The sequence below is a fragment of the Oncorhynchus tshawytscha genome, linkage group LG10 (assembly GCF_018296145.1).
Source record: "Oncorhynchus tshawytscha isolate Ot180627B linkage group LG10, Otsh_v2.0, whole genome shotgun sequence".
Lineage (NCBI taxonomy): Eukaryota > Metazoa > Chordata > Actinopteri > Salmoniformes > Salmonidae > Oncorhynchus > Oncorhynchus tshawytscha.
This window is the reverse complement of record NC_056438.1, coordinates 76,752,159-76,777,547: the sequence shown is the minus strand read 5'-3', so window position 1 is coordinate 76,777,547 and position 25,389 is coordinate 76,752,159. Positions and strand designations below refer to the sequence as shown.

The following is a 25,389-nucleotide window of genomic DNA, read 5'->3' as shown; positions in this document are numbered from 1 at the left end:
TTTTTAACCTAGCTACCATGACAGTAGATGGCTAACTTAGCTAGATAACTTAAGTCGACATAGCTCATGTTAGCTAGCATAACCTATTTAAAACCTTATAAAGCAGAGCATCTATCTATCTATATAATAGTGACATTATAACATCATTAGCTAGTATCTCAAACAAGTGTAACTTTGTTTGTTTGTGGTGATGTTGTGGATTCACTTGACACTTGCTAGCTTCTGGCCGAGTTTTCCGCAGCAGTTTTCTCTACAACTAGCGCGAGCAAGTAGTTAGAAGAAGAGTGAGTGAAGCTACTATAGTGAGCAGCCCCCTCTGCTGGACGAAACAAGCACAACGCGATTGAGACGTCAAAACGGTAGGCTCTGCTGCCCGGTCTTGCCACGTATAATATTATTTCACTTTGCAGTCTGTTTTTAACGCACAGTAAAAAACGGGGACAGCTCCAGCCAGGGACAGGCCACCAAAAACAAGGCCTGTCCCCGGGAAAACGGGGACGTCTGGTCACCCTATGCTAGACTGGCTGCCACATCCATCCCCTAATCTCTGAACCAAATCGAAGGTGTGTACCCTGGCCATGTGAACATTCTGTCATCAGAGACCGGATCCACACCAATGATCAGAATCTTGGAACAGTTACAATAATAAAACATACTTTTATTTGTAAAAAGTTTAAAACGTAAATAAGCAGCAGATTGACGAAGAAGACACTAAATGTTCCTCCAGCTAAGGAGTGCTTGGGGTCCACTTAAACAAAAACTAAAAAACCCACCAAAGCTAACCTAGAGGTGGAACCTGAACTCTACAGAATGCATGACATCAGGAAGAGTTCAAATTGAGCAGTGCATTGTCACACACACACACCCGCACACATTTGGAGACTGTGGACCTCGGCTACAGAGGAGAAGAAGCATCAGTAACTGTTGAGTAGATCCAAATCGCCTGCTGTGAGAGCTGGTGATGAAGAAGCACGTTTAACAGGAGGACTGTGATGCCCACTGTCCCCGACCCGGTGTTTACGAGGCCTCTTGTTCTGTGAACAGGGTTTTACATGTCCGTTGGTGGACCCTGCGATTTCAACGCTGTCGAGTGACGAGTGCTTAATTTGTCCACTTTTAGTCCCTGTGCATTGGGTCTGATGTGTGTGTGTGCTTGTTGCTGGTTTATACAAATGTATCCTCTCCCTGGTTTTGTCTTGTTCTTTATCCTGGATCAGAGGTGATGCGCTAAGGATTCCTCTGACAAACTTCTCTCTGCCAACTGAAGAGCAAATAGTAATTGTCTTGTTTACAACAACAGCACCTGTATTGACAGCCATATATTGTATATAAAAACAGCACCAAACTGGCCACTGCAGACAGACAAGCTTAGAAAATAGCCTGGTTCAGATCGGGAATGTGCTTATAGCCAATTCCCCTAACCTCTGACATGTATGGCATGGCTAAGACTGTCCGATTGGGCTAAAGAACAGACAGATGCCGACCTGGTTAGCTTTAAAATGGTCTTTCATTAAAATAGTGATGTATATACAAAAGGATGGTAACACTTACAAAAGCGAATAGCTGATGTTCTTGACTCTTGGATCTTCTTTAGTTTGGGCAGTTCTGTTGCACTCAACTCCCACCGGTTTACTACCTGTCACAAACATACATGCCATACAAATAAAACAAGTTATCAATAAACTACTTTAGTACCATAAATGTGTGTTTTACAACAGGAGTGTTACCTGTTCTGCCCAGCCTCGTGTTTTACAACAGGAGTGTTACCTGTTCTGCCCAGCCTCGTGTTTTACAACAGGAGTGTTACCTGTTCTGCCCAGCCTCGTGTTTTACAACAGGAGTGTTACCTGTTCTGCCCAGCCTCGTGTTTTACAACAGGAGTGTTACCTGTTCTGCCCAGCCTCGTGTTTTACAACAGGAGTGTTACCTGTTCTGCCCAGCCTCGTGTTTTACAACAGGAGTGGTCAAAGGCCTCCAGTAGTTTCTCAGACAGGACCAACCCCATGGTGTTCCTCACGGTCTGCTTGAATGACGGGCCAACCTGGGAATCAAATAGAATACATTTCACCCTCAGTTCTGTTAGGGATCAGCGGTGCCATCTTGTGGAAGACATGTTACAGATTGGAAACAAAGGGGTCAGAATAGAATCTTAGCTATGGTCTGGTGCAGGGCTCCAGACGGTGCCAGCCGCACATTCTACATGGTCACCTCACTCAAAAACATCTTATTTTATAGAAAGCTAAAAACATGGATTTGGTCAAACGAGTAAAGTAGTACATTATTCCTGTAATGAAAAAGTGTCTGCCTGTCCCTTTTCACTGGGGCCTGCTGCGGTGTACCGAGCGAGCTACGCTCCCTCTCCCGGGAAATAAAATGCTCTGGCATAGGCCTCACTGGGATTGCATAGGCCTCACTGGGATTGCATAGGCCTCACTGGGATTGCATAGGCCTCACTGGGATTGCATAGGCCTCACTGGGATTGCATAGGCCTCACTGGGATTGCATAGGCCTCACTGGGATTGCATAGGCCTCACTGGGATTGCATAGGCCTCACTGGGATTGCATAGGCCTCACTGGGATTGCATAGGCCTCACTGGGATTGCATAGGCCTCACTGGGATTGCATAGGCCTCAACATTTGAGCCATTCAAAATGTACTGTTAGATGAAAACATGGCTACTAGCAGTGGGTAATATCTTTAGAGTTAGCGTCAGCGATCTTACTAATGTGTTTTGAGTTTTCACTTAATCAGGTGGTGAATTAGCCCCAATTAAAATTAGTCTACGATATTAGTGCGCATTAAGATGCAGGCTAATTCATCTCTATTGAACCAAAAAAACAAAAATAATTACAGACATTTCTGGAGCTCTATTTTAACAGTAAAATATAACAAATAGTCTAATTTGTCAAGTCAAAATGTATGACAATCCCTGGATTATGTTGCACATTCAAATATTTTAAAATCACAACATGAAAATGACAAAATGTATTTATTGTGGTCTACTACACTTTTTAATAAAGCACCGAATTACTTTATATACTAAAATGTTATATTACGTGCATATGTTGGTGCCACCCAACTGAAAAACTTAGAGGCACCAGTACCACCAGGGGAAAATGTTAGTCTGGAACCCTGGTCTTGTGACAGGGAGAAGTACAGAGTCAAAACCTTCTCACCTTTATGTTAGTTCCTGATACATCAAGACCTTGTAACTTTGGGAGGCATGTGAGATATCCAACTGCCTTCTCAGTGATCGGGTTGTCTGTTGGAAAGAGAAGTGAAAACATCCGGTTTAGAGCTATGCTGTGGCTTCCCTGGACCATCTAAGACTTCCTGACCTTGTCTCCCCTCCCATCTTCACTAGCTGGAAAAGAACAGATTAAAAATCACAAAACATGTATGGCATCCCTAAGAAGAATCTGCTTTCACGATTCAGATTTCCTTCCTAGCTGTGCAAATAACTAAGGATGGGACTAGGAAGCCATGCTGTACTATTGAGATGCCCCCATAACAGACTACTCACAGGACAGGTCCAGTATCTGTAGGTGTCTCAGCCCCCTCCTCATCATCCTGACAGGGGCTGTCAGTCTCTGGAGACCCTGGTCTGACAGGCTGTTACCACCCAGGGACAGCTGGACCAGGCTACTGAGAAAAAGGAGAGGAGAACTACAATTGGACCAGGCTGATGGGGAGACAGACACAGGACTAACTTTACAAGGAAGTGGATACTCAGCACACACATCAAAAGCTTAGGCCTAGAGACCTAAATTGGTTGAGGTTACGATTGAGGGTTATTTCAATTTTAAAAAAGGCAAGTTAGTTCATTCTTATTTACAATGACAGCCTAACCCGACGACGCTGGGCCAATTGTGCGCCACCCTATGGGACTCCCAATTACGGCCAAGTTGTGATTACAGCCCAGAATCGAACCAGGGTATGTAGTGACACCTCTAGCACTGAGATGCAGTGCCTTAGACCGCTGTGTCACTCGGGAGCCCAATATGGTTAGGTGAACCACCACCCAGAACCACTTGAAATCTGCCTGCTAAAGACACATCAGGGTCAATCACACACATGCAGCTCAGCCTCAGTGAATTAATTAGGCATTGTACTGTACGATAGAACAACAACAAAATATATTCATACCTGGACAATGCATCTGATGTGAGATGTTGAAAGATGTCGTGGCTGTCTCCCAGTCTGCAGCCAAAGAGATCCAGGCACTTCAGACTATGAAACGTTTTTATCTCTTCCAGCTTTTCAGACAGCAAAGGAAACCTGTACGGAAATAAGGCAACAGGCAGCCAGCCCATGTATGAACTGTCAATGAAGTGCATCGCAAGTTCCTAAATTGGCTGTAGGTTGAAGGTTACATAATGTTGGTGGTACTACAAGGTGGGGTATGTAAGCTAACTACAATGTGGCACGGAAGGTGTTTATAACCAAGCGTTGTCCCCTGCCAATACTGCCTTACCTATGCCGTAAACAAAGTGACCCGAGCACTATGTCCCCGTATGCATCACTGAACAACTGCAGAGCCTTGGGGGCTGCATCAGGATCTGAAAATATCTGTTTTTCCTCCGCGGCGGCGAAGAGTCTGTCCCCTACTTGTTCAGGAAATCCTTCGAGAGAATCGACATGGTTGATGTTGTACGCCACAAACAGCAGAGATATGTCGTAGAGGGATTTGGCCGTGTACTTCAAACTGCCTTCTTTGTTATAGGTGAAGACGAAGTGCTCCTTTTTCAACGCCAGAGGGTTTGTTGTTCTGTGTGATGATGATGATGATGATGATGATGACGATGAAGGCGGCTTCGTCTCCGCGAGCACAATGTTATTGACGCGACGAAGCTGTCCTCTCTCGCGCACATATACTATGCCAGAGTCAAGGTCGCCCATTGTATAAGACTTTACTACGAATTAACGTCTTTCCACACCATTCATCTAGCTACAGTAGCTAACCATTCAAGTCGTGTTAACTAAGGAGATGTTCGATTCTGCCGCCAGCTTCCGTTAATAATTCTGGCTGAACTGGGCCTGTCTAAAACGACGTCTTCGGTATTCATTCGTCCTTCACAATAAAGGTCCCTCACGTTGATAACCTACAATCCATGAAGAAAAAAATATATATATTTTGCTCCGTCAATTTAGTACAACAATATTTCAACATATAACAAAACTCACAAAAGACAAGAGATAAGTTACGAAAGACAACAAATAAAAGAGGACTTAACTATAAACTAACGTTGTATTATAAACTCAGTAATAGGTAGAAAAGTCAGTTGAAAGATTAAACAGTCATTGGGGAAAAAAAAGTGTTATGGGTGTAAAATGGCACAGTGATGCCGCCTGTTGGTAAACGTTAATTACTGCGATACCCGGAAGTGTTGCAATGTACTGAACTTGTTACTCGCATCAATGCCTCTACCTCGTCATTTAACGTCCAAACAGAAAGATTCTTATAACGTTTTTTTAAAATATAACTGAGAATAGGTAATATAGCTAAACATGACCTCAAGTGAAGTTTGCTATATCTACAAAAGAAAATGTATGAAAACTATGAGGAACATTGGACTAGATCAGGGATGAGGAACTTTGATGGGGGTGGGGCCACAAAAACATGAACATATCCTCTAAAGCAGAAGTACCTCTGAATCAAATCAAATCAAATTTTATTTGTCACATACACATGGTTAGCAGATGTTAATGCGAGTGTAGTGAAATGCTTGTGCTTCTAGTTCCGACAATGCAGTAATAACGAACAAGTAATCTAACTAACAATTCCAAAACAAAACTACTGTCTTATACACAGTGTAAGGGGATAAAGAATATGTACATAAGGATATATGAATGAGTGATGGTACAGAGCAGCATAGGCAAGATACAGTAGATGATATCGAGTACAGTATATACATATGAGATGAGTATGTAAACCAAGTGGCATAGTTAAAGTGGCTAGTGATACATGTATTACATAAGGATGCAGTCGATGATATAGAGTACAGTATCTACGTATGCATATGAGATGAATAATGTAGGGTAAGTAACATTATATAAGGTAGCATTGTTTAAAGTGGCTAGTGATATATTTACATCATTTCCCATCAATTCCCATTATTAAAGTGGCTGGAGTAGAGTCAGTGTCATTGACAGTGTGTTGGCAGTAGCCACTCAATGTTAGTGGTGGCTGTTTAACAGTCTGATGGCCTTGAGATAGAAGCTGTTTTTCAGTCTCTCGGTCCCAGCTTTGATGCACCTGTACTGACCTCGCCTTCTGGATGACAGCGGGGTGAACAGGCAGTGGCTCGGGTGGTTGATGTCCTTGATGATCTTTATGGCCTTCCTGTAGCATCGGGTGGTGTAGGTGTCCTGGAGGGCAGGTAGTTTGCCCCCGGTGATGCTTTGTGCAGACCTCACTACCCTCTGGAGAGCCTTACGGTTGAGGGCGGTGCAGTTGCCATACCAGGCGGTGATACAGCCCGCCAGGATGCTCTCGATTGTGCATCTGTAGAAGTTTGTGAGTGCTTTTGGTGACAAGCCGAATTTCTTCAGCCTCCTGAGGTTGAAAAGGTGCTGCTGCGCCTTCCTCACGATGCTGTCTGTGTGAGTGGACCAATTCAGTTTGTCTGTGATGTGTATGCCGAGGAACTTAAAACTTGCTACCCTCTCCACTACTGTTCCATCGATGTGGATGGGGGTGTTCCCTCTGCTGTTTCCTGAAGTCCACAATCATCTCCTTAGTTTTGTTGACGTTGAGTGTGAGGTTATTTTCCTGACACCACACTCCGAGGGCCCTCACCTCCTCCCCCTGTAGGCCGTCTCGTCGTTGTTGGTAATCAAGCCTACCACTGTTGTGTCGTCCGCAAACTTGATGATTGAGTTGGAGGCGTGCATGGCCACGCAGTCGTGGGTGAACAGGGAGTACAGGAGAGGGCTCAGAACGCACCCTTGTGGGGCCCCAGTGTTGAGGATCAGCGGGGAGGAGATGTTGTTGCCTACCCTCACCACCTGGGGGCGGCCCGTCAGGAAGTCCAGAACCCAGTTGCACAGGGCGGGGTCGAGACCCAGGGTCTCGAGCTTGATGACGAGCTTGGAGGGTACTATGGTGTTGAATGCCGAGCTGTAGTCGATGAACAGCATTCTCACATAGGTATTCCTCTTGTCCAGATGGGTTAGGGCAGTGTGCAGTGTGGTTGAGATTGCATCGTCTGTGGACCTATTTGGGCGGTAAGCAAATTGGAGTGGGTCTAGGGTGTCAGGTAGGGTGGAGGTGATATGGTCCTTGACTAGTCTCTCAAAGCACTTCATGATGACGGATGTGAGTGCTACGGGGCGGTAGTCGTTTAGCTCAGTTACCTTAGCTTTCTTGGGAACAGGAACAATGGTGGCCCTCTTGAAGCATGTGGGAACAGCAGACTGGTATAGGGATTGATTGAATATGTCCGTAAACACACCGGCCAGCTGGTCTGCGCATGCTCTGAGGGCACGGCTGGGGATGCCGTCTGGGCCTGCAGCCTTGCGAGGGTTAACACGTTTAAATGTCTTACTCACTTCGGCTGCAGTGAAGGAGAGACCGCATGTTTTCGTTGCAGGCCGTGTCAGTGGCACTGTATTGTCCTCAAAGCGGGCAAAAAAGTTATTTAGTCTGCCTGGGAGCAAGACATCCTGGTCCGTGACTGGGCTGGGTTTCTTCCTGTAGTCCGTGATTGACTGGGTCTTCCTTTGCTGTGGCTGTCCTCGTGAGAGCCAGTTTCATCATAGCGCTTCATGGTTTTTGTGACTGCACTTGAAGAAACTTTAAAAGTTCTTGAAATGTCTCGGATTGACTGACCTTCATGTCTTAAAATAATGATGGACTGTTGTTTCTCTTTGCTTATTTGCCATAATAAGGACTTGGTCTTTTACCAAATAGGGCTATCTTCTGTATACCACCCCTACAGCACAACTGATTGGCTCAAACGCATTAAGAAGGAAAGAAATTCCGCAAATTAACTTTTAACAAGGCACACCTGTTAATTGAAATGCATTTCAGGTGACTACCTCATGAAGCTGGTTGAGAGAATGCCAAGAGTGTGCATTACTGTCAACAAGGCAAAGGGTGTCTACTTTGAAGAATCGCAAATATATTTTGATTTGTTAAACACTTTTCTGGTTACTACATGATTCCATATGTGTTATTTCATAGTTTTGATGTCTTCACTATTATTTTTACAATGTAGAAAATAGTAAAAACATTTTTTTAAACTTGAATGAGTAGGTGTGTCCAAACTTTTGACTGGTACTGTATGTATATGTATATATAGCTATAGAAATGCATTTATTGATGTCTACATTCATTTTTAACACATTTGTTATATAACATACACCTTAATGCATACTCTTAAACTATATTATGTAAGCTAAACATAAACATGATTATATAAACACATTTTTTTGTACTAATGTTACTGTCCCCACTACAGCAACTAAAAATATATGTTGTTTTGTCCTTGAAACATTTAATTGAAATACTGTAGAATTCCATTCATTGCTATGAAGGACTGCTCCTACTGAGGAGAGCCAATATGGCCGACCGGTGGCTTCAAAGCCTCTCAATGGCCAATACCTCGCATTAGCAGTTCAGGGTTTATATACATCATTGTTGCCGATCCAGTAGTGACGAACCTACCGATTCTTACATGTAGAATCACAATACTTGTCGGTGGCCAACAACTTAAATTTGAGTTAATCAGGGAGCACAAACCCACACTTCGAGGAGCCCAACAAAAAAAAGAGAAAAGCACCACCACTTTAAAAAAAAAAAAAAAAACCCATCTATTTATCTATTTTTTCTAAAGTCATCAATGGATTATGGAAGTATAGGATATGGATCAGCAGCTCAGACATCTTTAAAAAAGTTCGATGTTATCCAGCCCCAAGCCCTAAGAATATGTTGTGGAGCACTTAGGACCTCTTCGGTGGCAGCGATGCAGGTAGAGTTGGGAGAGATGCCATTAAGGTTAAGAAGACAACAGTTAGCCATGACATATTATGTAAATCTACAAGGACATAAGGTTACACATCCTACAAAAAGAGATGCTCCTTGAGTGCCGGGAACATGAACAAAATCTGAATACAATCTTTGGGTGGATAGGCAATTGCATGGTGAGAGAGATGGGGTTGTTTGGAAGGGTGTTTAACCCCTCTGTGGTTCTTCCTGCTATCCCACCTTGGTTTCTCCCTCAACCAGGGATAGACCTAGAGTTGCTTGAGAGGCTAAGAGCTATTGAGGAAGGAGTAGATTCAGTTGTAAGTGAACATTTAAGAACACAGTAACTATGCTTTCTTTCATATATTCACAGATGGATCTAAGGACCCTAAAACAGGAAGGGCAGGAGTAGCTTTTAGTGTTCCTGAGTTTAATGTGGCAGTGGCAAAAAGAGCAACGGATCATTTATCTGTTTACACAATGAGGTTGTCGGCCTTTACTATTGGCTGCAGAGTGGGTGGAGGAGGTGTGGCCAGACAGGGTAGTCATCTGCTCTGACTCCTGTACAGCACTGATGAGCTTAAAGTCATGTGTGTCCCAGAGCAGACAGGATCTATTGTATGAGGTTTTGCAGTGCTTGTATAGGGTGAAACAGATGGGGGAATTGGTGATGTTTCTCTGGGTACCAACTCATGTGGAAGTAGAGGGGAATGAGGAAGTGGATATTATTGCCAAGAAGACTCTTAAACATCCTAATGTCGAGATGGAATTTTCAATCAGTAGCGGTCCAAAGATTATCTATTTTATTGACAAGATATTCGAGTGACCGCTCTAACAATGGAAATACATTTTGTATAGATTAATCAGAACATGACGATTATATCGACTTTAAATCTTAAAGTTCCTGAACATTCAAGGAAAGACGCACTTTTTCTAAATGTAACTTTAATCATTATCATGACAGCAAATAAAACAATCCTGAATGAGAATAAAATAACTATACTTTCTAATGTTATAGGCCTACTTTAAAAACGATACAAATTCTTAGCGTCATAAACTGGAATTCCAAAGGGAGGTTGAAAGTCATCAATTGATATAATATAGTCATTATATAACATTAACACAAACTGAACCTGTAAGACAATGCAGTAAAATAAGCTTATATGTTGAGTTCTGATGGTGTATGACAGATGGACAAAGAGGCGTTGAGGCGTTCATAAATTATTTTCTTCAAGAATTAAAGGGTATATTGTGACATCGTGCTTCCGGACTTGTCTCCCTGCTGCTGTGCTGTTTGTTGCTACTTGGCTACCTGCCACACTTGAAAGTTTTTCTTTTAATAGTGCTAAACACGGCTGCTAGAATCTTGACTAGAACCAAAACATTTGATCATATTACTCCAGTGCTAGCCTCTCTACACTGGCTTCCTGTTAAGGCTAGGGCTGATTTCAAGGTTTTACTGCTAACCTACAAAGCATTACATGGCCTTCCTCCTACCTATCACTCTGATTTGGTCCTGCTGTACATACCTACACGTACGCTACGGTCACAAGACGCAGGCCTCCTAATTGTCCCTAGAATTTCAAGGCAAACAGCTGAAGGCAGGGCTTTCCCCTATAGAGCTCCATTTTTTATGGCGTGGTCTGCTCATCCATGTGAGAAACGCAGACTCGGTCTCGACCTTTAAGTCTTTACTGAAGACTCATCTCTTCAGTAGGTCCTATGATTGAGTGTAGTCTGGCACAGCAAGGCACTGGAGTGACAAATCACCCTTGCTGTCTCTGCCTGGTCGGTTCCCCTCTCTCCACTGGGATTATATACCTCTAACCCCATTACGGGGGCTGAGTCACCGGCTTACTAGTGCTCTCCCATGCCGTCCCTAGGAGGGGTGCGTTATTTGAGTGGGTTGAGTCATTGATGTGATCTTCCTGTCCGGTTTTGCGCCTCCTCAGGCTGTGGAGGAGATCTTGGTGGGCTATTTTCAGCTTTGTCTGTTGGGTAATAAATTGGTGGTCTGTTGATATCCCTCTAGTGGTGTGGGGGCTGTGCTTTGGCAAAGTGTGTGGGGTTATATCCTACCTGATTGTCCATGTCAGGTGTATCGTTGGACGGGGCCACAGGAAATTTCAAAGTGACCCCGAACTTTTGAACGGTAGTGTACAGTTGAAGTCAGAAGTTTACATACACCTTAGTCAAATACATTTAAACTCAGTCTTTCACAATTCCTGACATTTAATCCTTGTAAAAATTCCCTGTCTAAAGCAGAATACCATTAATTGGGGGGGTTATTACTCTCCCAAATTAGTTTTTTTTATTGAAGGAATATGTTGGTTTTGTTGTTGTTGAAGGAATATGCTCATCTTTTAGTATTTGTTGTCTTTCTTGCCTTTTGTAGAGGAAGATGGAGAACCCATACTGTGCAGAGGCAGGAACCACATACACGCACAAACAATGGTTTCTGCTTTTATGTTGCTATTTAGACTAAGATATTTTGTGCCAAATAGAATGACCTCTGTTTTATATTTTGTTTAATTGAAGGAAGTTCTGTGACATCCAGTTATTCTCACACACAAGTTCTCATTCCTGTTACTCAGCGCTCATTCCTGTTACTCAGCGAGATCTGCATGGAGAAATGGGCCAAAATACCAGCAACAGTGTGTGAAAACCTTGTGAAGACCTCTGTCATTGCCAACAAAGGGTATATAATAAAGTATTGAGATAAACTTTTGTTATTGACCAAATACTTATTTTCCACCATAATTTGCAATTAAATTAATTTAAAAATCCTACAATGTGATTTTCTGGATTTTTTCTCTCTCATTTTGTCTGTCATAGTTGAAGTGTACCTATGATGAAAATTACAGGCCTCTCATCTTTTTAAGTGGGAGAACTTGCACAATTGGTGGCTGACTAAATACTTTTTTGCCCCACTGTATATAACAACGTTCCAACCTTGTTTAGCATCTAGTCCAAAATGTGACATTATTCCACTATTTGTATCAATTTCAATGGGGAACTTTTATTTTGAAGGCAAACCGCAAACACCACTATTGTGGCTTATTGGGGCTACCATCAAAGGTTTGGCTCCAAGCTAATTGTCCAATTTTTTTTGTTACTGTAATTACTAGAGAAGTGAGCACCAAATTTGCATGGGCAGAAATAGGAATCTCATGTGTTTTTTTTTACTGTCAACAAGTAAAACAGTGAACCCACAAGATTTGCATTCCGAATTTTACATTTATTAAAGAACCAGCAGCATACCACCAGCAGATACGAAACAACAAAGCAAAATTAAGAGTGCGTTTTTGAATCTATCATTTGAACTACTCAACGAGTACGGTTACATGCACACAATAATGCGATTGTGAATCGTCTGATTAATATAATAATTTGATTAAAACGTTGACATGCTTTGCAAGAAGAGCCATTTCCCTAATAATCCTGTTTACATGGACATGTTAAAATCAGGCTACCCGATGGCACTGATAAATGCAGAAAATTGCCAATTAAAATAAACATTCTACCACAGTGACCATGTTATTTTTGTGAGGCATATTTGATTAGAGTTCGGACATATAAAAGTTTGTGAAAACTACTTCTAAGACCCGTTGTTCCGAACTCACTTCACTAAAGAGTGAGGCTCGCTCGGCTGGCGCAAGCACATGTGCAGATCAAATACACAGGTAGAATGCTGATTAAGTCCAGGAACCACACCCTAACAGAGATTTATTTTTTTACACTTAAAACAACTTTTACTAGTTGAATGTAGCCAAATGTTTTTTTTTACTAATATGCAAATGAGGCAATACATAATTAAATATGCGCATACAACATAAATTAATTTTTCTGGACACTGAATGAAGTCAGCCTAAATATTTTCCTTTAATTTTAAGACAGTCCAGCACCAGACTTGTCCAGAGCAGATTGTGGATAAATATTTTTTTTTCATCTTTCTATCAGTCAAATAAAGACATTTACATTTTTACAAATAAAATGTTACCTAGAATAAAAAATGTACAGCATATCAACAATTCCCTCTGGGCAAGTCTGGATAATATATATCTAAGGATAACCAAACAAAGTGGTGAATGCTGATGCTGTTGAAAAGGAGTTGGCATGTGGTAAGAGTCTGACTTTCAGGAAATGGCAGTTAAAGACGAGTACAATGAATTAATTAAGAGTACCAAACACCAAAACCCTATTTAGACCCAATCCTCATCTCTTCAAAGTAAGTTACTAAATGAAGTACAGTTTTGTAACATTCTCTATGAAATGGGCTTGGAAATTGTGTAATTCAATGTGGTGAGCTTTGAAATGACTGATTGCATGTCCGGTTGAGCTAACGTGCGCTAATATGATTAGCATGACATAAGTAACAAGAAAATTTCCCAGGACATAGACATGTCTTATATGGTCAGAAAGCTTAAATTCTTGTTAATCTAACTGCACTCTCCAATTTACAGTAGCTATTACAGTGAAAAATATCATGCTATTGTTTGAGGAGAGTGCACAACAACAAAACTATTAATCACGGCAACTGGTTTGATACATTCACCTCTAAAGGTAAATAATGTACTTACATTCAGTAATCTTGCTCTGATATGTCACCCTGAGGGTCCCAGAGATCAAATGTAGTATAGTTCTGTTTGATAAAATCCATGTTTATATTAAAATGTAGGAACTGGGTTAAACAGAAACAGGAACTGTTTCTGTAGGGAAGCTAATTATCCTTCATTTATGACATTCCTGGGAGTGTGTAAACTTAAATTTTGTATTACCATATCATTTTTGTATGTTGTCTATAGTTATGTACTTGAAAATGTATCAATTGACCAATTCGGCAAAGTTGGGCAGACTTGATACAACATTGTGAACAGTAATGCAATGGTTCATTGGATCAGTATAAAACTCTGCACATGCACTGCTCCCATCTAGTGGCCAAAATCTAAATTTCTCCTACACCGCTAAGTGATATAATGGCCTCTCTCTCTTGCATTTCAAAGATGGAACAAAAAATAGAAAAGTTTTTTTTATTTGTATTATCTTTTACCAGATCTAATGTGTTATATTCTCCTTCATTAATTTCACATTTCCACAAACTTGGTATTAGGAATTTGCATATCCTTGCTTCAGGTACTGAGCTAAATAAAGGGAGTTAGATTTGGGTATGTCATTTTAGGCAAAAAAAATTGAAAAGGGTCCGATCCTTTTAAGGTATTCTAATAATTAGAAAGATTACTCAGAAAACCAGGTGTTTTAATCGGCGTATGCCTTCGATTTTGACCTTACACCGATTAAGATAAACGCCTTACTCTGCTTACATGACTATTGCATAATATGCTTGCTGACAATCAGTTTAATATTGAATTATTACTGTGCATGTAAACATACCCATTGAGTAATAAACAACCCTACCATCAACGTCTTCATACAAAACAAATAGATATGTAACCCACATGTTAAATTGGATCATTGATCCATACGTTTGATGCAGGAAGAAAAGAAAAACGTTGAATAATTAAATTGTTTTTCCTTAAAAACACCTTTTTTCCTCCTCCCTTCTATATACATTATTGGAGAGATACCTGATGACAACTTTATAAACTAAGAACTACTAAAAATGTTCATTTTTCCATAGCCCCAGCATTTGAATATCTTTAACATCCTTTGGGCTCCTGAGTGGTACAGCGGTCTAAGGCCTTGCATCTCAGTGCAAGAGGTGTCACTACAGTCCCTGGTTCGAATCCAGGCTGCATCACATCCGGCCGTGATTGGGAGTCCCATAGGGCGGCGCACAATTGACCCAGCGTCGTCCAGGTTTGGCCGGGGTATGCTGTCATTGTAAATAAGACTTTGTTCTTAACTGACTTGACTAGTTAAATAAAGGATTTTTTAAAACACACAAAATGTATTGGAAATAAATATGACATCTTATCACAATTTAGTTGGACTTCTAAACTGTTACCAATAGCAGCCAAATGTCCCATACTCATTTACCGGTTTTGATGAGGACGAAACAACTTTCAGTTAGGGTGCATCCCAAATTATAATCCATTTCTTACATAGTGCACTACTTTGACCTATGGACTCTACAGTGGCAAGAAAAAGTATGTGAACCCTTTGGAACTACCTGTATTTCTGCATAAATTGGTCATAAAATGTTATCTGATCTTCATCTAAGTCACAACAAGAGACAAACACAGTCAGCTTCAACTAATAACACACAAACACATATGTTTTCATGTCTTTATTGAACACACCGCATAAACATTCACAGTGTAGGGTGGGAAAAGTATGTGAACCCTTGGATTTAATAACAGGTTGACCCTCCTTTGGCAACAAAAACAATTCTGTAGTTACGGATCAGACCTGCACAACGGTCATGAGTAATTTTGGACCATTCCTCTTTACAAAACTGTTTCAGTTCAGCAATATTCTTGGGATGTCTGGTGTGAACCACACTCGAGGTCCTGCCACAGCATCTCAATCAGGTTGAGGTCAGGACTCTGACTGGGCCACTCCAGAAGGTCAGGACTCTGACTGGGCCACTCCAGAAGGTGTATTTTCTTCTGTTGAAGCCATTCTGTTGTTGATTTACTTCTGTGTTTTGGGTCTTTGTCCTGTTGCGTCACCCAACTTCTGTTGAGCTTCAATTGGCAGACAGATAGCCTAACATTCTCCTGCAAAATGTATTGATCAACAGAAAAATGATTTTGCAAGTTTAAGCTGTCCAGGCCATGAGGCAGCAAAGCAGCCCCAAACCATGATGCTCCCTCCACCAGACTTTACAGTTGGGATGAGGTTTTGATGTTGCTGTGCTGTGCCTTTTTTTCTCCACACAGTGTTGTATTCCTTCCAAACAACTCAACTGCAGTTTCATCTGTCCACAGAATATGTTGCCAGTATCGCTGTGGAACATCCAGGTTCTCTTTTGCAAACTTCAAACGTGCAGCAATGTTTTTTTTGGACATCAGTGGCTTCTTCCGTGGTGTCCTTCCATGAACACCATTCTTGTTTAGCATTTGACATATCGTAGACTCAGATGTTATCATGTTCCAGAGTCTTCAGCTGACACTCTAGGATTCTTCTTAACCTCATTGAGCATTATGCGCTGTGCTCTTGCAGTCATCTTTGCAGGAACAGCCACTCTCTTAGGGAGAGTAGCAACTAGAGGTCGACCGATTATGATTTTTCAATGCCGATACAGATTATTGGAGGACCAAAAAAAGCAGGTACCGATTAATCTGACTATTTTTATATATAAAACAATGACAATTACAACAATACTGAATGAACAAACACTTATTTTAATAGATCAATAAAATCAATTTAGTCTCAAATAAATAATGAAACATGTTCAATTTAGTTTAAATAATGCAAAAACAAAGTTTGAGAAGAAAGTAAAAGTGCAATATGTGCCATGTAAAAAAGCTAACGTTTAAGTTCCTTGCTCAGAACATGAGAACATATGAAAGCTGGTGGTTCCTTTTAACATGAGTCTTCAATATTCCCAGATAAGACGTTTTAGGTTGTAGTTATTATAGGAGTAATAGGACTATTTCTCTCTATACCATTTGTATTTCATATACCTTTGACTATTGGATGTTCTAATAGGTACTTTAGTATTGCCAGACTAATCTCGGGAGTTGATAGGCTTGAAGTCATAAACAGCTCAATGCGTGAAGAATTGCAAAGAGCTGTTGGCAAACGCAGGAAAGTGCTGTTTGAATGAATGCTTAAGAGCCTGCTGCTGTCTACCACCGCTCAGTCAGACTGCTCTATCAAATATCAAATCATAGACTTAATTATAATATAATAACACACAGAAATACAAGCCGTAGGTCATTAATATGGTCAAATGCGGAAACTATAATTTTGAAAAACAAACGTTTATTCTTTCAGGGAAATACGGAACCGTTCCGTATTTTATCTAAATGGGTGGCATCCATAAGTCTAAATATTGCTGTTACATTGCACAACCTTCAATGTTATGTCATAATTAAGTACAATTCTGGCAAATTACTTCGCAATGAGCCAGGCAGCCCAAACTGTTGCATATACCTTGACTCTGAGTGCAATAAAACGCAAGAGAAGTGACACAATTTGCCATTTTCTTTTAACTAAATATGCAGATTAAAAAATATATAGTTCTGTGTATTGGTTTTAAGAAAGGCATTGATGTTTATGGTTAGGTACACATTGGTGCAACGACAGTGCTTTTTTCGCGAATGCACTTGTTAAATCACCCATTTGGAACAGTAAGCTGTGATTCAATGTTAAATTAACAGGCAGCGCATCGATTATATGCAACGCAGGACAAGCTAGATAAACTAGTAATATCATCAACCATGTGTAGTTAACTAGTGATTATGTTAAGATTGATTGTTTTTTATAAGATACGTTTAATGCTAGCTAGCACCTTACTTTGGCTCCTTGCTTTACTTGCATAACAGGTAGTCAGCCTTCCCCACAGTCTCCTTATGGAGTGCAATGTAATCGGCCATTATTGGTGTCCAAAAATGCTGATTACCGATTGTTATGAAAACTTGATATCGACCCTAATTAATCAGCCATTCCGATTAATCGGTCGACCTCTAGTAGCAACAGTGCTGAACTTTCTCCATTTATAGATCATTTGTCTTACCGTGGACTGATGAACATCAAGGCTTTTAGAGATACTTTTGTACCCCTTTCCAGCTTTATGCAAGTCAACAATTCTTAATCTTCTTCTGAGATGTTGTTTGTTCGAGGCATGGTTCACAGCTTCTAGTGAATAGCAGAGCAGCTCTAACCAACATCTCCAATCTCGTCTCGTTGATTGGACTCCAGGTTAGCTGACTCCTGACTCCAATTAGCTTTTGGAAAAGTCATTATCCTCAGGGTTCACATACTTTTTCCAAAAGAAAAATACAATAATTTGTGTATTATTAGTGTAAGCAGACTGTGTGTCTATTGTTGTGATTTAGATGAAGATCAGATAACATTTTATGACCCTAATCCAGGTAATTCCAAAGGGTTCACATACTGTTTCTTGCAACTGTATAGGGAATAGGGTGCCATTTGAAATGCAAACAAATACGCTTTGGCCCTTGATTAACCTGTATGAAGTCTCTGATGAGCTTTCAGGCTGCTCTTCTGAGTGAAACTCTTACCACATATCTCACAGCAGTAGGGTTTCTCACCAGTGTGAGTGTGCAGGTGTCTTTCAAAATGACTATGGCGATCAAAACTCTTTCCACAAAAGGAGCATATGAAACATCTATTTCTTGTGTCGTCTGTAGTGGCACTGGTTCCCTCTGTACTGTCAAAACTGTCTATGCCAAGGGCAAATAAAATCCCCTCTTGACTGTAGTTTGGTTCTGTGATGTACGCTCTCATTGCAGTTTCCTCCTCTACAGGTAGTGGTGACGGTGGTACCCGGTCCTGAAACCTGGGTAGTACTGTTCCATCACCATCCTCCCTGTTCCTTGCATGTAGAACCACCCCTGCATACTGCTCTTGCTCAATCACACCCAGCTTGTCTTTCTCATCCTGAAAAGACAAGCCTTCAAGTTCCACCTCTCTAGAAGCTGACGTATAGAACCCGTGGTGGTGGTGCAGTCCATCAAAAGAACTGTGATGGTATTTGACACTGGGTGAAACAGGATGGGAGTTCTGCTGCTTTGTCGCATCGGAGGAGCAACCTGGATTTAGTGATCCAGACTCCATATCACTGTGCCTCTCTGTGAAAGATCTACACAGCTGACTCTCCCTCTCATCCATGACATACTCTGGGTCGTCCTGGTAATCTGGTCGCTCTGTGCTTTGTTGGTGTTGAGGTCCTGACTGACTGAGTATCTGGGATTCAAACTGCTTCTCTTTCTCTGAAACCCCCACCAACCCCTGCCCCCTGCCCTCCTCCTCCTCAACGTGCCCGGAGCTAGGCTGTGCTTCAGCAGATGAGGGCTGATCAAATAAATCCCTCGGTTCCCCTGGGTTCTCCGAGGGTCTAGGATAAACGTCAGGCTTTTTATCATCTAGCGGAGGTAGACCCGTTAGCATGTCAGCGCCGTCTGTTTGACAGGAGAAAAAAAGTATTGAGTATTTTAACAACACAGCAATTTAAACAATGAATTGTTTAACGCCATCTTAAACCACTGATGAAGAACGGGGAAACACTTTGTGTCCATCCCAATACGGCACCCTATTCTGTATGTAGTGTACTACTATTGATTAGAGCCCTTTGGGTCCTGGTCAATAGCAGTACACTATAAAGGGAACAGGGATCCATTAGGGATGCAGCCTTACTTAATTATAGAACGGGCATACTGTCTGTTAATTACAGAATAATTGACTGATTTACACTCCTAAGAGAGTTAGTTTTTCATGTATTTAAAATATATATATATTGTTCTAATCTCTTACCTCTGTGAGTCTTCAGATGTCCTTTGAGACTACCCTTCTGGTTGAAACACCTTCCACATATGTCACAACTATACGGTTTCTCACCCGTATGAATTCGCTGGTGCCTTTCCAGATGACCAACACGCTCAAAAACCTTCCCACAGAATGAGCAGATGAAGCACTTCTTGTCCTTGGTGACTCCTTGGAAGGTTTTCACTTTCCTTTCCGGAAAACTGGAGAAGATGGGAGGATGGTTCAGAGAAGCCCCGTCCGTGACCTGCGAGTTTGGCTGTACTGTACCGTCACTTGCTATCAAGAGTGTGTCTGAAGGTCCATAATGTTGCTGTCTGAGCTGTAAAATCATATCCTCTCTGACATCTACATATGGTTTCCCTGGAGATGAAGCACTGCTACATGACGCCTCCACCCTTCCTGGGACAGGAAGTACAGGAGAGTGATCGGTGAGACACTGGGAGTTCTGACCTGAACTGATGAAATATTCTGAATTGCTCGTCTCCATATCGTTGTCTGCTTGTGAACTGGACATCCACGGCCGGCCGTCTCTCTCGTACGTTGACAAGTCATCATCCAGTTGCTGTTCTGCTCTCCCTGCAGACTGTTCTCCTGCTTTATGATCTAGTGTCTGGAATGCATCCTTGTCCTCCCCTGGCTCAGACTTCATGGGCATCTGAGGAGCAGTTTGGAACACTTCGCTACGCTCTTCCTCAGACTGACGTCTATCCAGGAGAGGCTTCTCTTCGTTGTTAGCTAGCCCGTCTATCGATACTGTGTGGAAAGATCACATTTGATTGATAAAATATTGATTCATCGGTCATGTCCTACATTAGCACCCTATTATAGAGGGTCTGGTCAAAAGTAGTGCACTACGTAGGGAAAAGGGTATCATTTGGCGTGTACATGGAATGATCTGTTGTAAGAATTGTGTGCTATCTGCCGTCATTAGCTAGTGATTCTAATATCTTACCTCTGTGAGTCTTCAGATGTCCTTTGAGGCTACCCTTCTGGTTGAAACACCTTCCACATAGGTCACAACTATACGGTTTCTCACCCGTATGAATTCGTAGATGTCTTTCAAGATGGCTGTAACGTTCAAAACTCTTTCCACACAGTGTGCAAATGAAGTGTTTATTAACCTGGAAAAATCTCTTGGTCCTCGCTCTCCTTGCCGTATTGTAATTCGGGCCAAAACCGAATTCACATTGAGGGTCTGGGTTTGCCTTTACCGTGCCGTCGCTTGCTCTCCTGAGCGCTTCTGACTGCCTATAACGTTGTTGCTGTCTGAGTTGTAAAATCATATCCTCTCTGACATCTGACTCCAAATATGGTTTCCCTGGTAATGAAACACTGCTGCATGAAGCTGCCGTCATTCCGGAAGGTTCAGGAGAGTGATCAGGGAGACACAGTGAGTTTGTCTCCATATCATTGTCTTCTTGTGTACCGGGCATCCACGGCTGGCTGTCTCTCTCGTACGTTGACAGTTCAGCATCAAGACGATCCTCGTCTTTTCTCCTTGTAGTCTGCTCTTCCTGTTCACCCTCCCCTCCCGGCTCAATCTTGACCAGAGTCTCATCCGCAGGTACAACGCCTTCATCCTTTCCATTGCCGTCTCCCCCAGGCTGCAGTTTCTCAACGGAGGTCTTCCTCACACAAGTGGTACCATTTTTACTAGGCCCTGTGGAAATATTCAGTCATTAATATCCTTCATTGTTTGTTTTAACAGTAATCCAAATGGATTTGGATTATACACACACACACACACTATTGTTATTCTTATCGTGTTCTTTTTTTCTTTACTTTAGTTTATTTGGTAAATATTTTCTTAACTCTTTTTAAACGTGGTTAAGGGTTTGTAAGTAAGCATTTCACGGTAAGGTCTACACCCGTTGTATTCGGCACACGTGACAAATAAAGTTTGATTTGAGGCTGTGGGCGATTGGGATCAAGGGTTGTAATGGTTTGTAAGAATAGATTATTTGATTTCACAATCCTACTATCATGATAGTGAGTAAGCCTCGTCCGAGCCAGGACGGCCCATAGGGCAGGAGTGTCCTGTTCCTATAGTGGGATGTACAAGTACAGCTAGGGGTCACATAGAATTTTCCACAGCACACCACAGGATAGAAAACGCTCTAAAGTTTCCAAACTGTCAAAATATTGTCCGTGAGTATAACAGAACTGATATTGCAGGCGAAAACCCGAGGAAAATCCAACCAGGAAGCGCTTCTTATTTTGAAAGCTCCCCGTTACATTGCATGCCTTCCCTCCATTTAAAGGGATATCAACCAGATTCCTTTCCCTATGGCTTCCACATGGTGTGAACAGTCTTTAAACATAGTTTCAGCCTTGTATTCTGAAAAATGAGTGAGAACGATCACATCGCGTCAGTGGATGGCTGTGTGTCCCCAGAGTTTTGCATGTGCAACAGCTTGGAGCAGACATTTTCTCTCTCTCTCTCCTATTGAAAAAGCTAAGGTCTGGTTGAAATATTATCGATTATTTACTGTAAAAACAACCTGAGGATTGATTATAAAGAACATTTGACATGTTTCTACGAACTTTACGGATACTATTTGGAATTTTCGTCTGCCCGTCATGACCTGCACGAGCCTGTGGATTTCTTAACAAAACGCGCCAACCAAATGGAGGTTTTTTGATATAAAATGATCTTTATCGAACAAAAGGAACATTTATTGTGTAACTGGGAGTCTCGTGAGTGCAAACATCCGAAGATCAAAAAAGGTAAGCGATTCATTTTATTGCTTTTCTGACTTTCGTGTCCAATCTACTTTGCTGCTAGCTGTTTGTAATATTTTGTCTGCTGAGAGAGATGTCCATACATAAACGCTTGGTTTGCTTTCGCTGTAAAGCTTTTTTGAAATCTGACACGCTAGGTGTATTAACAACCAGCTAAGCTGGTTTTGTTATATTGCACTTGTGATTTCATGAAAATTAAATATTTTTAGTAATTTAATTTGAATTTGGCGCTCTGCAATTCAGCGGATGTTGACGAAAATGATCCCGCTAACGGGATGGGTGCGTCAAGAAGTTAAAAGACGATGATCACGGAGCCTTTCTGGTGCTATTAGGCTACACTTATTTCTCAAATCCCAATAAAATGGTGTCAAATGCACCATTTTATGAACTGAATTTTTAGCAGCAGCATTGTTAGCAGGCTCCATTGGGCGTTGAATACATAGGGCTAAATGTGACACGGGTCCGGTGTAACAGCGAAGCCTACAATATATTCACAGTACATGATCCTTGGGTTGGCTGTGCGCCAGCGGAACACTTTTTTGGGACATTCGAATCATCAATATGTTGCTATAACTAGCAACAAGATAGTCTGTTTAGACTTTAGACTTTGATCTAGCTAAAAAATTATCCCAGTGGTGGAAATGCAGATGGGAAACCTTCCGCCTATTTATTTCTTGCCAATATGCTGCATGAAGGTGAAATAAAATATATTTTTTAAATACTTAAAATCAGTTGGTCTACATCATAATGCTTATTGCTAAATAGCACAGCTGCCTGATTTACTTAATTTAACCTTTATTTAATTAGGCAAGTCAGTTAAGAACAAATTCTTATTTACAATGACGGCCTAGGAACAGTGTGTTAACTGCCTTGTTCAGGGGCAGAACGACAGATTTATACCTTGTCAGCTCGGGGATTCGATCCAACGCTCTAACCACTAAGCTACCTGATATTGACCAACATGTTATATTGGGCTCATTTCTTGAGGGGGAAATTATATTTGAGATGTCAGCATCGTGTTATGTTGGAGTAGGATTTCCTTCTAAAAAGGTCACCAGAACTGACTTTCTCACAGTCACACCCCCCCCAAAACTGTTAGGTTCTTCCGCAACCCCAAACTAGCAACCCCCTATCTCCCAAATCAACCACTGAGTACAACCCATGGACAGGATTCTTGTCTGTTGTAGGGCCTTACTCCCAATCCATCTCCTTAATGTGAGTGCTAAACAATCTGTGTTCAAATCAATGATTTATATATACACACTAGATGACTATTAGGGGTGCTGTGTTGAAGCCATCGTGCCTCCATCTTGGCTCTCCCCATTGTAAAGAAATATTTTGGAAATGATAGAAAACGCATTTATTAATGTCGACATTCGTTTTTGCTACATGTATTTTATTACAGACACTTTATTGCACAGTTTTAAATTAGATTTAAATACATTAAAAGTTTTCCTTAAAGTTGTTTTTTGAAATTACTAAACGTTACTGTCCCCACTACAACAATAAAAATACTTAAATGCATGTCATTTTGTCCTTGAAACGTTTCATTGAAATACTGTAGAATTCCATCCATTGCTATGGAGGACTGCTCCTACTGAGGAGAGCCAATATGGCCGACCGGTGGCCTCAAAGCCTCTCAATGGCCAATAAATAGCGTTTACAATCCAGGATGTATATATATCGTTTGTTCAAACCCTCAACCTTCCAATCTCAGGGCGTAGGCCTGCACTCTAACCACAAGGCCACTGAGTTGGTTATAATGATAGTCATGCTATTCCTCTCCCATCCCATTGGGCAGTCTGAGATATGACTGGAGGACATGAGGCCTTCAAACTGCACATTTTTTAGCCCAGGGCTAAATGCCGTGAGAACGGGTGTAGGCTGATTAAATAAGCCTAGTTACATTGTTTACCAGCGAAATGGTAATGTAATATTGCTAGAACCCTAATGTGACTTGCACAGTTAACTATTGATAATTGATTGATAGTAAAAGTGAGTTAGTAGCACTACTTCGACCCACCTTTTCTCCCAAGATTCTCAGCAGCGACTGATCGACCATGATGGATGCGTTTTCGAGGTTGAATCCCTCGAGCTCTTCGAAGCTCGCTGTCAAGTTGTTGTACATTATTTTTCAGGACGTTGATTTCATTTTCCCGTCGACACATTTCCACACGTAACACAACTATGCCATCGTCGACTACTTTGCTAATTTCTGAAACCGCAGCTTTAGAAAGTACCTCTATGATGGAAGCGATCTGAGCCCGGAGAGAAACACTGCTCAACATTTTCAAACGTTTGCGAAAACTAAACAGAGATCGGTTGACTTCCGCAGAAGATTTAAACTTCGTGTCTAAGTAATATGCTAATAATGTTTTGAAAATGGTAAATATGCTAGCAACAATTTGATCCGTGTAGTTCTGAGTAGATAGCTACATGCACCGCTGTGAAGCAGGCAAGGATAACTAAGTACTTCCGGATCACGGATTTTCGGAATCCTTCAGAATAAGAGTCTTGTCATGTATACTTTGTGAATGAATAATTAGGACGAAAATTATGGAAACTCTCCAGAATTATCTATATATCTTATTATTGTTATCATACAAAGAGTAATTAAAAATACTTCTATTAGATGTGTGATTTATTTGTTTATTTTTTCAAGCCGAAATGGTCAACAATGTTTTTTTGTGTGTACTCAGGAGCACTTCTAGTTTCCAAATCCACCCAGAGCATCGTAGGTGCTCATTTTGAGGCCCTTTAAGATCCAATAATCATCATTAGGATCATGTAGATCATTTACAGGTATGCAGTCAGTTTAACATTAACACGTCATCTACAGATCACATTGGTCGGAGTTTGGCACCTCCATTATAAGGGAATCCAAGTGCTATATTTGTACCATTGAGGGCCAGTTTCCCAGACAGATATTAAGCCTAGTCCTGAACTAAAAAGCTTGTTCAATGATGATTCTCCATTGAAGGTGCTTTGTTCAAACTCATCTGTTTTGTATGCTATGGACTCTAGTGAGTAGGCTGGACCCTGGTTTTATGGACACACAATCGATTATGTACGGTGCAATATTTATGTCTGGAATGAAAAAAGTACTGCATTTAAATGTGATTCGTCACTTTTTAAGGGACACAAAATGATCAGTGACGTCCTCTGGGTGTAAACTGTGGATTTGGAAACTAGAAGTGCTCCTGATTAGAATAAATCCCCCATTTAACTGTGACACAACGTACAGGAAATTGTCTACGGTGCAA

At 41.3% G+C, this 25,389-nt stretch overlaps 2 protein-coding genes across 3 annotated transcripts; both read right to left on the bottom strand.

Moving 5' to 3' along the window:
* Window positions 1-637: 637 nt before the first annotated feature.
* Window positions 638-5,236, bottom strand: lrrc42 (leucine rich repeat containing 42). Of its 2 annotated transcripts, none has more exons than XM_042329119.1 (7): window positions 4,475-5,236; window positions 4,147-4,278; window positions 3,524-3,642; window positions 3,177-3,262; window positions 1,928-2,041; window positions 1,552-1,636; window positions 638-1,261 (listed from the first exon to the last, which is right to left on the bottom strand). In XM_042329119.1, exons 1-7 carry the CDS (start codon window positions 4,897-4,899, stop codon window positions 915-917), a joined length of 1,308 nt encoding a protein of 435 aa, XP_042185053.1. In that variant the 5' UTR covers window positions 4,900-5,236; the 3' UTR covers window positions 638-914. The 2 variants fall into 2 exon arrangements, with proteins under 2 accessions (XP_042185053.1, XP_042185052.1); XM_042329118.1 differs by having other exon boundaries at window positions 3,524-3,645; window positions 4,475-5,229.
* A 12,555-nt stretch (window positions 5,237-17,791) lies between these two features.
* On the bottom strand, window positions 17,792-24,608 carry LOC112260907 (zinc finger E-box-binding homeobox 1). The gene is made up of 4 exons (XM_024436286.2): window positions 24,150-24,608; window positions 20,337-21,044; window positions 19,373-20,137; window positions 17,792-19,020 (listed from the first exon to the last, which is right to left on the bottom strand). Exons 1-4 carry the CDS (start codon window positions 24,412-24,414, stop codon window positions 18,062-18,064), a joined length of 2,697 nt encoding a protein of 898 aa, XP_024292054.1. The 5' UTR covers window positions 24,415-24,608; the 3' UTR covers window positions 17,792-18,061.
* Between the last annotated feature and the right edge of the window lie 781 nt (window positions 24,609-25,389).

Excerpts from the sequence above, each read along its gene's own strand:
- lrrc42 (XM_042329118.1), bottom strand. The coding sequence starts at position 4,899 with ATGGGCGACCTTGACTCTGGCATAGTATATGTGCGCGAGAGAGGACAG. Across the intron at positions 4,279-4,474 it reads TCACTTTGTTTACGGCATAG|GTTTCCTTTGCTGTCTGAAA; the intron begins GTAAGGCAGTAT and ends ATTTCCGTACAG. Across the intron at positions 3,646-4,146 it reads ACATCAGATGCATTGTCCAG|TAGCCTGGTCCAGCTGTCCC; the intron begins GTATGAATATAT and ends CCTTTTTCTCAG.
- LOC112260907 (XM_024436286.2), bottom strand. The coding sequence starts at position 24,414 with ATGTTGAGCAGTGTTTCTCTCCGGGCTCAGATCGCTTCCATCATAGAG. Across the intron at positions 21,045-24,149 it reads TGAGAATCTTGGGAGAAAAG|GGCCTAGTAAAAATGGTACC; the intron begins GTGGGTCGAAGT and ends ATATTTCCACAG. Across the intron at positions 19,021-19,372 it reads ACATCTGAAGACTCACAGAG|ACGGCGCTGACATGCTAACG; the intron begins GTAAGAGATTAG and ends CCTGTCAAACAG.